The sequence below is a fragment of the Argopecten irradians genome, unplaced genomic scaffold (assembly GCF_041381155.1).
Source record: "Argopecten irradians isolate NY unplaced genomic scaffold, Ai_NY scaffold_0017, whole genome shotgun sequence".
NCBI lineage: Eukaryota > Metazoa > Mollusca > Bivalvia > Pectinida > Pectinidae > Argopecten > Argopecten irradians.
In genome coordinates this window covers 138,278-156,140 of record NW_027187484.1, presented here as the reverse complement: position 1 = coordinate 156,140, position 17,863 = coordinate 138,278, and the positions used below count along the sequence as shown (strand labels likewise).

At 35.5% G+C, this 17,863-nt stretch overlaps 1 protein-coding gene and 1 long non-coding RNA gene across 2 annotated transcripts; both read left to right on the top strand.

Moving 5' to 3' along the window:
* Window positions 1–1,396: 1,396 nt before the first annotated feature.
* LOC138311305 (uncharacterized) lies at window positions 1,397–13,477 on the top strand. The gene is made up of 8 exons (XM_069252738.1): window positions 1,397–1,648; window positions 2,402–2,543; window positions 3,410–3,651; window positions 8,899–9,589; window positions 10,009–10,119; window positions 12,027–12,165; window positions 12,698–12,873; window positions 13,452–13,477. Exons 4-6 carry the CDS (start codon window positions 9,268–9,270, stop codon window positions 12,047–12,049), a joined length of 456 nt encoding a protein of 151 aa, XP_069108839.1. The 5' UTR covers window positions 1,397–1,648; window positions 2,402–2,543; window positions 3,410–3,651; window positions 8,899–9,267; the 3' UTR covers window positions 12,050–12,165; window positions 12,698–12,873; window positions 13,452–13,477.
* A 946-nt stretch (window positions 13,478–14,423) lies between these two features.
* On the top strand, window positions 14,424–16,201 carry LOC138311306 (uncharacterized). Its single transcript, XR_011206560.1, has 5 exons — window positions 14,424–15,117; window positions 15,351–15,380; window positions 15,607–15,666; window positions 15,859–15,924; window positions 16,136–16,201. It is a non-coding gene; the product is annotated as an uncharacterized lncRNA (long non-coding RNA).
* The last annotated feature ends 1,662 nt before the right edge of the window (window positions 16,202–17,863 follow it).

The window sequence follows — 17,863 nt, the reverse complement described above, 5'->3', positions numbered from 1 at the left end:
ATTTTATGTATTTATTCATAATATGGCACCTATAGTGTTGTTTGGTACTGTAAATATACTACAGTATAGCCTTCTTTTTTTAATTTTAAGTGTTTATTGCGGACCCCTGGTCCAGGATTAGGTAACATATTCAGGCACTGTAGGTCGGTGGTTTTCATTCTGGGTACTCTGGGTTCCTCTAAGTACATAATTGACTCATCCCTATAATGGCCCATGAAACCTAATCGATCGATATATAAACTACACTTTCTGTGTTTTTGGTTCATTATTCAGATAATTTCAACTCATTCATTTTAGTTATTTAATCATTTATATATGCCATTATTACTTTTCTTCTGTTTTCTGAGCTGCTGCGCTGAAAATGGTCAACCCTTTTGGGCCGACAAGCCTTTAACAGCATTAATATTACATGACATTTGCAAGACAAGCCTCCAAGCGCGAGTTATATCCATTTCACGAAAATACTAGACCAGAGGTATAACCTTTTCCACTTAAATGACCTGAGCTATTCTATTTTCGTGAGTTATTAACATTTGTACTCTTTTTTTTATATATCACAATTTATCATGATATACCATATCCCGCGGTTTACATCTTATCCAGTGCACTTAATTAATCTTCGAGAATAGTTAGTCGAGTGAAATTCGAGTTATTCTCCCTTCCATTGTCTGTAGGTATCTGGTAAACGGAGTTATTTAACAGTGAGATGGTGCAATTTTAGCGGTGAATTGTGTAACTTTCACTTCCAGATCTTGTAACTGACTAGTTTACATCATGGTGTGAGTGAAGGATAAGCTTTATTCTATTTTTCAAAATTATTTTCTTTCTAATAGCCAGGATTCTTAAGTTCTGACCAGTTTTTCGGGTTCAAATGTTGCTCTAGATTTGATTTTATCTGTCCTTGGAATCTTTCAGAGGTTGATAATTCCCTTTTTCACTTCAATTGGTATACATTTGTAATTTTAGAATCATCTCATTCAGAAAATCAGGGCAAATTTGAAATTTTTGGGGCTGTTTTGTATCCATATTTTATAAGCTGCACCATACTTTCTCTGTGTTATATCAGATGTATTATGACATAATATGTTATAATCATTTCTTTATGATATTGTTTTGATTACTAAGTTATATATCTATAGTATTGGGCCAGTTCTGGAACTTTGCTTTGCTTAAATTTTCAGTTCTGGATATTTTTTTGCTAGATATTGCAAAAATGGGGGGTGGGGGTAAAGAATATGAGTTATCTCCCCCTGATCTTCAAGTTTAATTCAGTTGTTCATATTATCCTGTAGTACACTAACTATACTATAGTTATAAGTAAAAGTCAAAAGTCTAGGTTCAAATTTCATTGAAATATTTAAATTTTTATATCTAAACTGTTTCAATTCTCATAATTTTTCTTACAGGAATCCCCATCGTCGATACGAGTACATAGCTTGCACTACCAGACCAACCCATGCAGAGAGCAAACTCCCATTTTGGAATCAGACCTTATGGACATGTAGCTTTCGAAAAATGGTAATTTTGAAAAATATGTAAAATGCTATAGGATGACAACCGGATATGACGTTTTCATCATTCAGCGTCCCTGGACACCATTTGACTGAACCCAATCTGCATGTTTTTGACTGGAAATCGAATGTTGAAGGTATTTTGCTTGTACTTTATACATATTTGGTAGTTATTTTTAATACGGAGGCCTACCTGTCTTGATAACAACACTGTAAATTGGAGGATTTTGTTAAAAAAATCACATTACACATATGTTGTTAATATAGCTTAGCACTTGAACCAATATCTCAGAAAGTGATTATACAGAAGATGTTTTTGTCACGATTATGACACAGGGGTTTGGGGCAGTATGACACAGGGGCTAGGGTCCTGGCGGGGGGGGGGGTACATGTAAGAAGTCAGCTGACTTAGAATATGATGTGTATTTCAATGATATTTAGTAAACTTCTATGAATCGGCATGATACACTGTGATTAGGAGTTATTCAAGCATAATATTAGGCTTTAGGCATTATCTCTTTCCCTGTATTTATCTATTTATCATAATCACTAATCTATTTATCTGTACATGTAACTCAAATATTTTATGTATTTATTCATCATATGGATATAATGTTGTTTGGTACTGTAAAATATACAGTATAGCCTTCTTTTTTAATATTAAGTGTTTAAGACTGGTCAGGAATAGGTAACATATTCAGGCTGTAGGTCGGTGGTTTTCATTTGGGTACTCTGGGTTCCTCTAAGTACAATTGACTCATCCTTAAATGGCCATGAAACCTAATCGATCTATATAAAAACACTTTCTGTTTTTGTGTTCATTAATCAGCTACTTTCACTCATTCATTTTAGTTATTTAATCATTTATTTATTCATTTCTTCTGTTTCAGCCGAGCTTTGAACATGGTACCTTTTGGGCCGACAAGTTTAACAGCTTATTCCTGACTTGAAGACAGCGCCAAGAGGAGTTAACTCATTTCACGAAAATACTAGACAGAGTTACCTTTCCATAAATGACCTGAGTATTTATTTGTGAGTATAATTTGTCTTTTTTCTCTATATATTTCTCTTATATACCTCTTTGGTTCAATTATCAGTGTTATTAATTTCTTCGAGATGGATAGTCGAGTGAAATTCGAGTTATCCTCCCTTCCATTGTCTGTAGGTCTCTGGTAAACGGAGTTATTTAACAGTGAGATGGTGCAATTTTAGCGGTGAATTGTGTAACTTTCACTTCCAGATCTTGTAACTGACTAGTTTACATCATGGTGTGAGTGAAGGATAAGCTTTATTCTATTTTTCAAAATTATTTTCTTTCTAATAGCCAGGATTCTTAAGTTCTGACCAGTTTTTCGGGTTCAAATGTTGCTCTAGATTTGATTTTATCTGTCCTTGGAATCTTTCAGAGGTTGATAATTCCCTTTTTCACTTCAATTGGTATACATTTGTAATTTTAGAATCATCTCATTCAGAAAATCAGGGCAAATTTGAAATTTTTGGGGCTGTTTTGTATCCATATTTTATAAGCTGCACCATACTTTCTCTGTGTTATATCAGATGTATTATGACATAATATGTTATAATCATTTCTTTATGATATTGTTTTGATTACTAAGTTATATATCTATAGTATTGGGCCAGTTCTGGAACTTTGCTTTGCTTAAATTTTCAGTTCTGGATATTTTTTGCTAGATATTGCAAAAATGGGGGGTGGGGGTAAAGAAATATGAGTTATCTCCCCCTGATCTTCAAGTTTAATTCAGTTGTTCATATTATCCTGTAGTACACTAACTATACTATAGTTATAAGTAAAAGTCAAAAGTCTAGGTTCAAATTTCATTGAAATATTTAAATTTTTATATCTAAACTGTTTCAATTCTCATAATTTTTTCTTACAGGAATCCCCATCGTCGATACGAGTACATAGCTTGCACTACCAGACCAACCCATGCAGAGAGCAAACTCCCATTTTGGAATCAGACCTTATGGACATGTAGCTTTCGAAAAATGGTAATTTTGAAAAATATGTAAAATGCTATAGGATGACAACCGGATATGACGTTTTCATCATTCAGCGTCCCTGGACACCATTTGACTGAACCCAATCTGCATGTTTTTGACTGGAAATCGAATGTTGAAGGTATTTTGCTTGTACTTTATACATATTTGGTAGTTATTTTTAATACGGAGGCCTACCTGTCTTGATAACAACGCTGTAAATTGGAGGATTTTGTTAAAAAAATCACATAACACATATGTTGTTAATATAGCTTAGCACTTGAACCAATATCTTAGAAAGTGATTATACAGAAGATGTTTATGTCCAACCAGATATACACTCTACACCTTGTATTCTGGTCCTATCTGTTGTCATTTACTAAACCACAACAGATACAACCAGATATACACCCAACACCTTGTATTCTGGTCCTATCTGTTGTCATTTACTAAACCACAACAGATACAACCAGATATACACTCTACACCTTGTATTCTGGTCCTATCTGTTGTCATTTACTAAACCACAACAGATACAACCAGATATACTCTCTACACCTTGTATTCTGGTCCTATCTGTTGTCATTTACTAAACCACAACAGATACAACCAGATATACACTCTACACCTTGTATTCTGGTCCTATCTGTTGTCATTTACTAAACCACAACAGATACAACCAGATATACACCCAACACCTTGTATTCTGGTCCTATCTGTTGTCATTTACTAAACCACAACAGATACAACCAGATATACACTCTACACCTTGTATTCTGGTCCTATCTGTTGTCATTTACTAAACCACAACAGATACAACCAGATATACACCCAACACCTTGTATTCTGGTCTTATCAGTTTTCATTTACTAAACCACAACAGATACAACCAGATATACACCCAACACCTTGTATTCTGGTCCTATCTGTTGTCATTTACTAAACCACAACAGATACAACCAGATATACACTCTACACCTTGTATTCTGGTCCTATCTGTTGTCATTTACTAAACCACAACAGATACAACCAGATATACACTCTACACCTTGTATTCTGGTCCTATCTGTTGTCATTTACTAAACCACAACAGATACAACCAGATATACACTCTACACCTTGTATTCTGGTCTTATCTGTTGTCATTTACTAAACCACAACAGATACAACCAGATATACACTCTACACCTTGTATTCTGGTCTTATCTGTTGTCATTTACTAAACCACAACAGATACAACCAGATATACACTCTACACCTTGTATTCTGGTCCTATCTGTTGTCATTTACTAAACCACAACAGATACAACCAGATATACACTCTACACCTTGTATTCTGGTCCTATCTGTTGTCATTTACTAAACCACAACAGATACAACCAGATATACACTCTACACCTTGTATTCTGGTCCTATCTGTTGTCGTTTACTAAACCACAACAGATACAACCAGATATACTCTCTACACCTTGTATTCTGGTCTTATCTGTTGTCATTTACTAAACCACAACAGATACAACCAGATATACACTCTACACCTTGTATTCTGGTCCTATCTGTTGTCATTTACTAAACCACAACAGATACAACCAGATATACACCCAACACCTTGTATTCTGGTCCTATCTGTTGTCATTTACTAAACCACAACAGATACAACCAGATATACACCCAACACCTTGTATTCTGGTCCTATCTGTTGTCATTTACTAAACCACAACAGATACAACCAGATATACACCCAACACCTTGTATTCTGGTCCTATCTGTTGTCATTTACTAAACCACAACAGATACAACCAGATATACACTCTACACCTTGTATTCTGGTCCTATCTGTTGTCATTTACTAAACCACAACAGATACAACCAGATATACACTCTACACCTTGTATTCTGGTCCTATCTGTTGTCATTTACTAAACCACAACAGATACAACCAGATATACACCCAACACCTTGTATTCTGGTCCTATCTGTTGTCATTTACTAAACCACAACAGATACAACCAGATATACACCCAACACCTTGTATTCTGGTCCTATCTGTTGTCATTTACTAAACCACAACAGATACAACCAGATATACACTCTACACCTTGTATTCTGGTCCTATCTGTTGTCATTTACTAAACCACAACAGATACAACCAGATATACACTCTACACCTTGTATTCTGGTCCTATCTGTTGTCATTTACTAAACCACAACAGATACAACCAGATATACACTCTACACCTTGTATTCTGGTCCTATCTGTTTGTCATTTACTAAACCACAAACAGATACAACCAGATATACACTCTACACCTTGTATTCTGGTCCTATCTGTTGTCATTTACTAAACCACAACAGATACAACCAGATATACACCCAACACCTTGTATTCTGGTCCTATCTGTTGTCATTTACTAAACCACAACAGATACAACCAGATATACACTCTACACCTTGTATTCTGGTCCTATCTGTTGTCATTTACTAAACCACAACAGATACAACCAGATATACACTCTACACACCTTGTATTCTGGTCTTATCTGTTGTCATTTACTAAACCACAACAGATACAACCAGATATACACTCTACACCTTGTATTCTGGTCTTATCTGTTGTCATTTACTAAACCACAACAGATACAACCAGATATACACTCTACACCTTGTATTCTGGTCCTATCTGTTGTCATTTACTAAACCACAACAGATACAACCAGATATACACTCTACACCTTGTATTCTGGTCCTATCTGTTGTCATTTACTAAACCACAACAGATACAACCAGATATACACCCAACACCTTGTATTCTGGTCCTATCTGTTGTCATTTACTAAACCACAACAGATACAACCAGATATACACTCTACACCTTGTATTTCTGGTCCTATCTGTTGTCATTTACTAAACCACAACAGATACAACCAGATATACACTCTACACCTTGTATTCTGGTCCTATCTGTTGTCATTTACTAAACCACAACAGATACAACCAGATATACACTCTACACCTTGTATTCTGGTCCTATCTGTTGTCATTTACTAAACCACAACAGATACAACCAGATATACTCTCTACACCTTGTATTCTGGTCCTATCTGTTGTCATTTACTAAACCACAACAGATACAACCAGATATACACCCAACACCTTGTATTCTGGTCTTATCTGTTGTCATTTACTAAACCACAACAGATACAACCAGATATACACTCTACACCTTGTATTCTGGTCCTATCTGTTGTCATTTACTAAACCACAACAGATACAACCAGATATACACCCAACACCTTGTATTCTGGTCCTATCTGTTGTCATTTACTAAACCACAACAGATACAACCAGATATACACCCAACACCTTGTATTCTGGTCCTATCTGTTGTCATTTACTAAACCACAACAGATACAACCAGATATACACTCTACACCTTGTATTCTGGTCCTATCTGTTGTCGTTTACTAAACCACAACAGATACAACCAGATATACACTCTACACCTTGTATTCTGGTCCTATCTGTTGTCATTTACTAAACCACAACAGATACAACCAGATATACACTCTACACCTTGTATTCTGGTCCTATCTGTTGTCATTTACTAAACCACAACAGATACAACCAGATATACACCCAACACCTTGTATTCTGGTCCTATCTGTTGTCATTTACTAAACCACAACAGATACAACCAGATATACACCCAACACCTTGTATTCTGGTCCTATCTGTTGTCATTTACTAAACCACAACAGATACAACCAGATATACACTCTACACCTTGTATTCTGGTCCTATCTGTTGTCATTTACTAAACCACAACAGATACAACCAGATATACACTCTACACACCTGTATTCTGGTCTTATCTGTTGTCATTTACTAAACCACAACAGATACAACCAGATATACACTCTACACCTTGTATTCTGGTCCTATCTGTTGTCATTTACTAAACCACAACAGATACAACCAGATATACACTCTACACCTTGTATTCTGGTCCTATCTGTTGTCGTTTACTAAACCACAACAGATACAACCAGATATACACTCCACACCTTGTATTCTGGTCCTATCTGTTGTCATTTACTAAACCACAACAGATACAACCAGATATACACTCTACACCTTGTATTCTGGTCCTATCTGTTGTCATTTACTAAACCACAACAGATACAACCAGATATACACCCAACACCTTGTATTCTGGTCCTATCTGTTGTCATTTACTAAACCACAACAGATACAACCAGATATACACTCTACACCTTGTATTCTGGTCCTATCTGTTGTCATTTACTAAACCACAACAGATACAACCAGATATACACCCAACACCTTGTATTCTGGTCCTATCTGTTGTCATTTACTAAACCACAACAGATACAACCAGATATACACTCTACACCTTGTATTCTGGTCCTATCTGTTGTCGTTTACTAAACCACAACAGATACAACCAGATATACACTCTACACCTTGTATTCTGGTCCTATCTGTTGTCATTTACTAAACCACAACAGATACAACCAGATATACACTCTACACCTTGTATTCTGGTCCTATCTGTTGTCATTTACTAAACCACAACAGATACAACCAGATATACACTCAACACCTTGTATTCTGGTCTTATCTGTTGTCATTTACTAAACCACAACAGATACAACCAGATATACACTCTACACCTTGTATTCTGGTCCTATCTGTTGTCATTTACTAAACCACAACAGATACAACCAGATATACACCCAACACCTTGTATTCTGGTCTTATCAGTTTTCATTTACTAAACCACAACAGATACAACCAGATATACACTCTACACCTTGTATTCTGGTCCTATCTGTTGTCATTTACTAAACCACAACAGATACAACCAGATATACACCCAACACCTTGTATTCTGGTCTTATCTGTTGTCATTTACTAAACCACAACAGATACAACCAGATATACACTCTACACCTTGTATTCTGGTCCTATCTGTTGTCATTTACTAAACCACAACAGATACAACCAGATATACACCCAACACCTTGTATTCTGGTCTTATCTGTTTTCATTTACTAAACCACAACAGATACAACCAGATATACACTCTACACCTTGTATTCTGGTCCTATCTGTTGTCATTTACTAAACCACAACAGATACAACCAGATATACACCCAACACCTTGTATTCTGGTCCTATCTGTTGTCAATCACTAAACCACAACATATAAAACCAGATAGACACTCTACATTATGTACATGTATTCTGGTTCTGTCATTTAAAAAACTACTCTAAATGCTATAGTACAGTAAATGTAAAATCACCAAATATATTTATCTGTCCCATCATATTGCTTTTTTTATCTCTGATATACACTGTATTGCAGGCTGCTGATCTGAAGTCTCCTATTGATGAACGAGTTCTCAGGAAAATCCGGACGCTTGTCAATGAGGGTGTTTATAGCCCAAAAGAAATGCACCGACACCTGAAGATATTCGTCAAAGATCTGTTCAGGGAGCGGGAGATGCCCAGAGCCATCAACCGAAGGTTTTATCCAAGCAGGGAGGATCTGAGGAAGATAATGTACCGTCAGAGGCGTAAAACACTACACAGTCTGATAGACCAGGAGGACTTGGCAAAGAAAATACATGTCTGGCAAGAAGACCACCCTGATGACTCGTAGACTTTTCGTAAATCTTCCATTGTAAAGCGCCCTGTCATAGATGACGACTCTGAAGACGATGATGGTTGCCTTATGGTCAATGAGGAAGAGTCTCTCCTGGTTATTTACCAGTCTAAATGGCAGAGAAATTTACTTGCTAGATATGGAAACGAGCTGGTGTATCTGGATGCCACATACAGAACAACTAAGTATGCTTTGCCTTTGTTTTTCCTTTGTGTGCAGACCAATGGTGGGTTTTGTGTTGTGGGAGCTTTTATCACCGAGAGGGAGGACTCCAGCTCTGTTGCTGAAGCTTTGCAAGTCATCAAAGATAACAACTCAGCATGGACCTGTAAAGGATTTATGATAGACTCCTCAGAGGTAGAAGCCAATGCTATTCACAGTGTGTTCCCTGGTAAGTGATATCTTATTTAAGCATTAAAATCTATCTTCCTATGGCATCTAGGGTCTATATAGATGCCAGAGCTTTTGCAGACAATCTTCATAATGCGCTAGTATTGAATTGAAATATAGGAATTGAATCTTGCTTTGGTCGATTTCATGGGGTGATGAATTGAGTTGCTCTTGAAACAAATTGAATTATCTGCAAAGCAGTTGATGTTGAATTTGTTTTTATTCCAAATGTGTGTTTTAATAAAGGCTATGTACATTGACCATACAAATATATATATATACTTGCTATATCCCTCACACCCATTCTTTAACTGTACAATATAGCTGAATTAGTGAATTGCTGAAATCATACATGTACCTGATACGTGTATACCTGAAATGTATCTGATATTTCCCATTCATTGTACTATAAATTTGCAGAGTCAAAAATCTACATATGTGACTTCCATCGGAAACAAGCTTGGCACAGGTGGTTGATTGCATCAAAGCATGGTGTTACTAAGCCAGGAGCAGACATCCAATCTTCTAAAAGTAAGTTTTTAGGTCATCAGGCTCCAAGATCATGAAACAATCTTAAGCACAGGGACCTGGCACGAAAATTTTTAACCAAGAGTATACATATATATATTATAGTATCAAGGGTATGAACTCGGCGGTCGAGAAAAACAGACCTATTTTTTTAAAACCGTGATTATTTTAATAAATGGGTTCTATACAACATTGACGGATATCTTACCTTAAAGGGAAATAATTTATCTTTCCATTGAGTGCTTGATGAACAAAATTGGCCAAGTATTGACGAAGTTATGGCTTGATGAATTGGGAAATTTACGAAAAATATGCTAGGTAGACAATTCCCTGTCCGGTCGAAATGTTGTCTCGGCTCTATTGGGCACCTCAAAAACCAAGCCAAAATCACAAAATCTACGCTTGTGGTGGTAAACAGTACCCATAACTGTGTTCATCCACAATCTCCTTTGGAGATGGCATGACCCGTACTTTGTAGAAACTGCATTTAAACATCGTGTAGCTCACTTACTTTAACCGTCACCGCCATGTTCATTTTTCTCTCGGAACGCTTCTCGACTTTACATATCGTGACTACATTATGCAAATTATGTAATGTTGTGCTTGTGGGTAAACTCGAGAAGTGTTCCGAAGAACAGTTACCAAATGGTAGTATATAGTCAATATGAATACAATTTGGGTGACAGATAAATTGAATGTCGCCCGTTAGCAACTGTTTATTGCTTATATTTACATTCAACTATTTTTTGAAGAAACGTCGCTAATAATGCGTTTAAATTTGCCACTAGTCACATAGCTGACGTCAGCAGGTACAATTACCGGAACAGCGGATATTTTCCAAATGTAATATAGTTCCTCATGTTATCATAAATAAAATAATCAAAAGTACATTTTATACCACATCAAACTTTATTTTAGCAATAATACGTAAAAATATATGAAAGGTTACATCATTCTTGATTGGCTAAGCAAAATCTTAAGTCTAAGACTGTTTCATGATCCTGGGGCCTGGTCATGATGATATTTCCCCCTCATTGTACTCATACTATAATTTTGCAGAGACAAAAATCTACATATGTGACTTCAGAATGACCTATCTTCATCATACATCGTCAGTCGTCATGCACCGTACACCTTGCATAAGAGACTTCTTCTCAATAACCGAAAGGTCTAGGGTACTGATATTTGACCTGTAGCATGCAGGGATGAAGGGCTACCAAAATTGCTGAACGGAATGACCTTGACCCCCATTCAAGTTCACATGGTTTAATATAGAACGAATATACGTACCCGGCCTACTATACCTTTCGGCCGGGTACGAATTGGTCCCTATGTGTCGTAGTGGAGCACTGCCTTCGAAAATCACTCGGGCACAATTTTCTATACTTTTTTGTAGGTTTCTAATTATTTTAAGAGTATACATGCATTTACATATTATTTTTGTCTAAAACAAACATAACTACCATTCTTAATATATACAGTACCGCTCACAAGACATAAAATTGACAGCTTGTGGACTTGCCGTATAAATTCCCTTCAGAAAGACCTTCACATGTATTATATAAAAAAAATAATGATCGATGAGAATTTGATATTTATATAGTTCAGTTTTATTCCCTAGTAGGTAAGCGATATCAAAAAAGTATGATAAAATGCAAGTTTTATAATGGTTTGTATAATCATTACTTTGCTCCATTAGAAGTAATAGGCACCAATTGTAGCTCTAAAGACGACACCATTTTCTGTCTAAAAGTCTTTTGAGCTACAATATTGCAGCTATGTTTAATATGGCTAAAATCTTTTGAGCTTGTGAATAACTACGAGGTTCAGAGTCCTGATATTGGGCCAGTCATGTGTCGGCATGAAGGACTACAAAGTTTGTTTAAACGAATGACCTTGCTATTTTGCAGGCTGTTGCAGAGTCTTTCACTGAAGATGAATTTCAACAAAATTTGACACGTCTTCATGAAAGCCAGGTTTGGAAAACCCAAGCAAAGCTACAAAATTACATCAATGGACAGTACGTGGCTTGCAAATGACAAACACAAGGTAAAGTAAAAATCTACAAATCATATTACATTTAATTTGTTATTTAATGTATAACTGGCCCTTCTATAGCCATGTTATACGACCATGTCATAAGTATCGTAAGACACATCTGTAATGACACTATTATGACATCATAGGAAGTTTTAATGTCATAATCTTTATATGACTTTGCATGATTGTCTGACAGCAAATGGAAAAGTCACATCAGATTTCTACTGTCTTTTTTAAATATAGACAAAATTTCGAAAATTCAGTTATCATTTCTATTAATAACCACTCATGTAATATCCTTTATTTGTAACACTAGACAATGACATGCAATGCCATTCCATTCTGCAAGACATTACATTAAGGAATGCAGTTGTTTGATCTATGACCAGGTTATATAAAGGCAATAGTATTCAATATAAATGAAATGAAACATATGAAATGATGTCCTGTTGCGTCTTGTAGAATTCTACTTGCATTTCATATGATGGTTTTACAAACATTTCTTGTTTAACAATTTATTCCGGTTGATATCAATTTGAAGATGTGGGTCTGGACATACCGACGGGATGAACTTACTCTGGTTGTCAATAGCAACAATGGTGTGGAGGCACAGAACGAGGTTTTTAAATATGAATACCTGTCATCTCTCCCTATGAAGACTGTATCAAGTCTCATGACTCTGCTCGTGGAGGACTTCTTTGTGGATTCCTATCGCAAGTATGTTATGATATGAGTATAAAATTTCACACATTTGATTCATTAAAGATGCTCCACCGCTGACAAATGGTATTTTTTCACTATCAAAAACATGAGCAGACGATTTAGTACTTTTCATCAGTTACAAAAGTTACTTACTTTACACCATTACCACCATTGAAAAGTTTGAGCTTCTCATTTTACTTCAAGTTAAAATTACAAAAAATCATTAATTGCATCCCGAAAAAATTCCGTGGAACTATATCCTATATGGAATAAGTTACTGATTGCGCATGGACCAAAGGCAAAATAATTTATTTTATATATATTTTTGTGTTAATTAGACATATATATACACGATTAAACACCAATTATTGTTCAAGTGATGGATATCATTTATGCTCTGTCGGCGGTGGAGCATCTTTAAGTGAACATAACTGAAATATGGTTTAATATTTTCCAAGATGTAAATCAACTTTAAAACATTGCATATATTTCTAAAAAAAATTTAGTTATTTTGTTATTGATTGGTAAACTGTGGTTTTTCATCATTTTATAAGAATATGAAATAATTTCAAAACTGCTTTCTTCACATTCAGGCTCAAAAATTATTGATTTTATTGGTATGTAAGTATAAGTATTTTGTGTGGCTTGGTGTTGGTGTCAGCTTTGCTTTGGTGTCTGGTACAATATTACACTAATATCCATTGCATGATTGTAAATACCATTTCTCCTCTGCATATCCCAATTCCATTATGTCAGCACAATGCATGGTAATTGACATATTGTGTATGAATATAAAATCCAACTAATGATTTCTAATATGTTCTTCTCCAACTTGCAGCACTCTAGATCTATCCTCTGCACTGTCATAGAAACTCACTAACTATTTAGATTAGATCCCACACCTAAAATCATTTCTTTTTTCTTAATTTTCAAACATATTATTATGTATATCTATGTATTTTTCTCTAACAGGGCTGGGTTGATTTTTAGCAATTTCGTATCCTGTAGGCATGATTGTGACAATGTCATTCGACAAGAATTGGTTAAATTTACTATAATTTTGGTAATATTTTCAGTACATTTTTCTATCATACATATAGATAAATACATACAATAATTGGCTGTTTCATCAAATTATATTTTTCACTAAACAAACGTATAACTTTTATTTTCACAATTTATTTTTCACCCTTTTTTATAGTGGGAATGAGTATTTAAATGTAAATATAAGCATTGGTTGTCATACTTTTGACATGCATTGGTGTGTAACATACCAATGTTACTAGCATTGGCTATGCTAGAACACCCAATGCATGTCGAAATATGACAACCAATACTTAAATGATTTATATATCATACTTGATGTTTACATTCTATTGTATATAAGGGAGATATTTCGATTCAATCAGTGATGCAATCCACTTTATTTTCAAATTTAACAAATTTTTACTGGTAAATAATTACATTTTCCCCAGGTACCTGGAGAGCAATGTCACAATGTGAGCTGGTTGGAGGGAACCATCAGGCTCTGTTCCAAAAGAGCTTCATAACCGGCCCATAATACCTTGTACAACATATTCGTGAAGCAACGGTTAGATGTTCGGACATCACTTCAGACATGGTCACAATGGTAACTGAGAAAGAGTTTCTAGTGCAGTCATCTAACCGCCAGTCTCACTTCTATCGTATTAACCTAGGTGATGAATCCAGTCACACCATGCCATCTTGTGACTGTAGGGCATTCAAGAAAACACATTTCCCCTGTAAGCATTTCTGTGCTTTGATATGCCACATCAATAACATCACATGGAACTCTTTGCCAAACTTCTACATGAACAATCCTCATTTTATCATTGATGAGGATTGTGTCAAGCTGCCGAAAGATCAACTTTTTAACATACAAGAAGTGGAGCATTCTACAACAGCATGTGCACCTTGTAAAGACCTAGATAACACCATCACAGAGCCACAGCAGCCGCAAGGTCCTTCTCTTTCTGACTCTGCCAGGAAGGTCAGGCAAATCTTGAAAGATTTATACAATCTCACGTACATTGCTGATTCCGTGCAGGCTATGGAAGAGGCAAGAAAACATCTGTCCTCTGCAGCAAAGCAACTCCGAGAAGGTTGCCCTGCCAATTAATGGTTCATTGCTGTTGGTGAATATTCCTCCAAAGAGACCATCCAAAAAACGAAAATTGTCCCCTGGACCTCTTCTTAAAAAACTGCCAACAAGAGCCAAGAGGAAACGTACAATCAAACGTAAGGAGTCATTAAAAGTATATTTTCAAGACAACATACACATATATGATATGTTTTGTATAACATAAAAATGCCAGCCATTAACAGTAGGATTAGGATCTGGTAAAAATCCAACCATTAACGAGAAAATATACTCCTTTCTACTAACGTGGGAAATATATTGGCGCATTTGCAAACAGTACCAGTTTTATTGCAATTTGTTAATTAATGAATGGGAATTAATCTATTTTCAGACCAATTCCAGAGAATTTCTGTAAATGACGGTGAGTATTTAACATTACATTTTGGAAACTGCTTTCAATACTGTGACATAGGCTCAAGTAAACAAAATGTTATCTGCATATGAAGCATTAATACTGTAAAATGTATTGGTTTGTATTTGTGACACACTTTGACCTTGTACTTAAATATATATCTTTAGTGTTAAACAGTTGTCATGCGCATTATTCGGCCATGATAATTGATTTTGACTGCATTTTTGTATTACAGAAGCAACTAGGCCATCATGTAAGAAAAGCAACAAGAGGAAAAGGACCAATATACTGTCAGGTACACATATTATCTATATACTGTATGATATTATCTAACCAGCAAGAATTCTCAAAATATTTAATAACTTTTTACTCCATATAATGTTGAGAGAAAAAAACTTTTAATTTCAGGAAAAACAATTAACATTTAAAAATGCAGCAAAAAGTTCATTAATGGTCATTCAGATTCTTTTTTTTTTTCAATTTTTAGAAAAGATGACTGTCATAGAAGTCAGACAGGAGATGGAAAAGAAGAAGTACAAGAGTAATAATTCTGGTATGTATACATGAATTGTTATCACATCAATTATCTATATACTGTATGATAGTATCTAACCAGCAAGAATTCTCAAAATATTTAAGAACTTTTTATTCCATATGATGTTGAGAGGAAAAAACCTTCAATTTCAGGAAAAACAGTTAACATTTAAAAATGCAGCAAAAAGTTCATTAATGGTCATTCAGATTCTTTTTTTTTCAATTTTTAGAAAAGATGACTGTCATAGAAGTTAGACAGGAGATGGAAAAGAACAATGACAAGAGTAATAATTCTGGTATGTATACATGAATTGTTATCACATCAATTATTATATAGTTCCCATCATACTTATTCAGTGATCTTAAAGAAAGTTAAGAAGCTGTTACATCTTGAAAAATTTTCAACATGGAAATTGCCTGACAGTAACATACAGAGTTAATACCCTTTATAATGATAATTTAACTGAGTACCAAGATAAATGTGTACTTATCATAATTTGAATGCTTCCTTAAAATCTAAAAGATCTTAGAATATTTTGGAAATGGAAACTGTTTCTTGGTAAATTATGAAAAGTGAATGAAACAGTACAAAATGTATAATATGCCCTGATCTGAGGTGACTATTAAAGTCAAAGACCAGGCCTCTTATTAAAGAAGCTTTATGAGACACTGGTGGGTGACTTGAATTTGTCGAATAAGCTTGTTTCAGTTATACTTAGAAGTAAGGACACTTCTATGTTTTTCTTTAATACAGTATATGAACTGAATCCATAACACACTCAGAAACTGACATTATCTATCATTTTAATATGAATGTATTCATGATAAAAGTTACTCTTATCTGTTATAGAATCACCTAAATCCTCCAGGAGTGAAGTTCTGAAAAGAATAAAAGGTAAAGAGAAATGAATGTTTTATTTTTAATATTTCCTTTGGTTGTGTTTTTTGCTTACTGTAATACTATGCATTTATAGCTTCCATTTTATTATAGCTAATGTGGTTTAGTGATTATGCTACTTGCCTTAACCTAGACGGCCAGGATTCAATCCCTGGTACCAGTGTTCTCCCTTCAGGATATTTTCCGGCTAGTCCTAAGGACCGACTGACCCTAAAAGTTACTGGTCCTTTAACAAAGTTACAATTCATCCTTGTAGTTTATTTACTAGCAAAGTCATAGTTGTACTTACAAAAGATATCCACATATCTGTTTTAGAATCATTCGCTCTCAACAAAGTTGACTGAAAACCAGAATATTACGAAAATCTGTTTTGCTCAATTTGATCTTTAACCTTTCTACAATGCTACTGCTATTTTTGTTTTGTATATCTTTAGTAGTCTATCAGAACTGGACCAAAAACGTTACCGTTAAAAGGACCAGTTGCATGGCAAAAAATGTCTACCCTACTGTAAAGTTGCCGGTCATGGGCAGACAGACAGGCGTTAATTTGCCCGATTATGTGGTTTTTTTCCGGGCACTCCTGTTTTTAGCTCACCTGGCCCGAAGGGCCAGTGAGCTTATGTCATGGCGCGGCGTCCGTCGTCCGTCGTCCGTCCGTCCGTCCGTCCGTCGTCCGTCTGTCCGTCAACATTTCCTTTAAATCGCTACTAGTCATAGAGTTCTGCATGGATTGTAACCAAATTTGGCCACAAACATCCTTGGGGGAGGGGGAACAGAACTTGTATAAATTTTGGCTCTGACCCCCCGGGGGCAGGAGGGGCGGGGCCCAATAGGGGAAATAGAGGTAAATCCTATAAATCGCTACTTGTCCTAGAGTTCTGCATGGATTGTAACCAAATATGGCCACAAACATCCTTTGGGGAGGGGGAACAGAACTTGTATAAATTTTGGCTCTGACCCCCCCGGGGGCAGGAGGGGCGGGGCCCAATAGGGGAAATAGAGGTAAATCCTTTAAATCGCTACTTGTCCTAGAGTTCTGCATGGATTGTAACCAAAATTA

Bases quoted from the DNA above. Each gene is read 5' to 3' on its own strand.
- LOC138311305 (XM_069252738.1), top strand. From the start codon at position 9,268: ATGGTCAATGAGGAAGAGTCTCTCCTGGTTATTTACCAGTCTAAATGG. The intron at 9,590-10,008 runs GTAAGTGATATC...ATAAATTTGCAG, and splicing joins TATTCACAGTGTGTTCCCTG to AGTCAAAAATCTACATATGT. The intron at 10,120-12,026 runs GTAAGTTTTTAG...GCTATTTTGCAG, and splicing joins AGACATCCAATCTTCTAAAA to GCTGTTGCAGAGTCTTTCAC.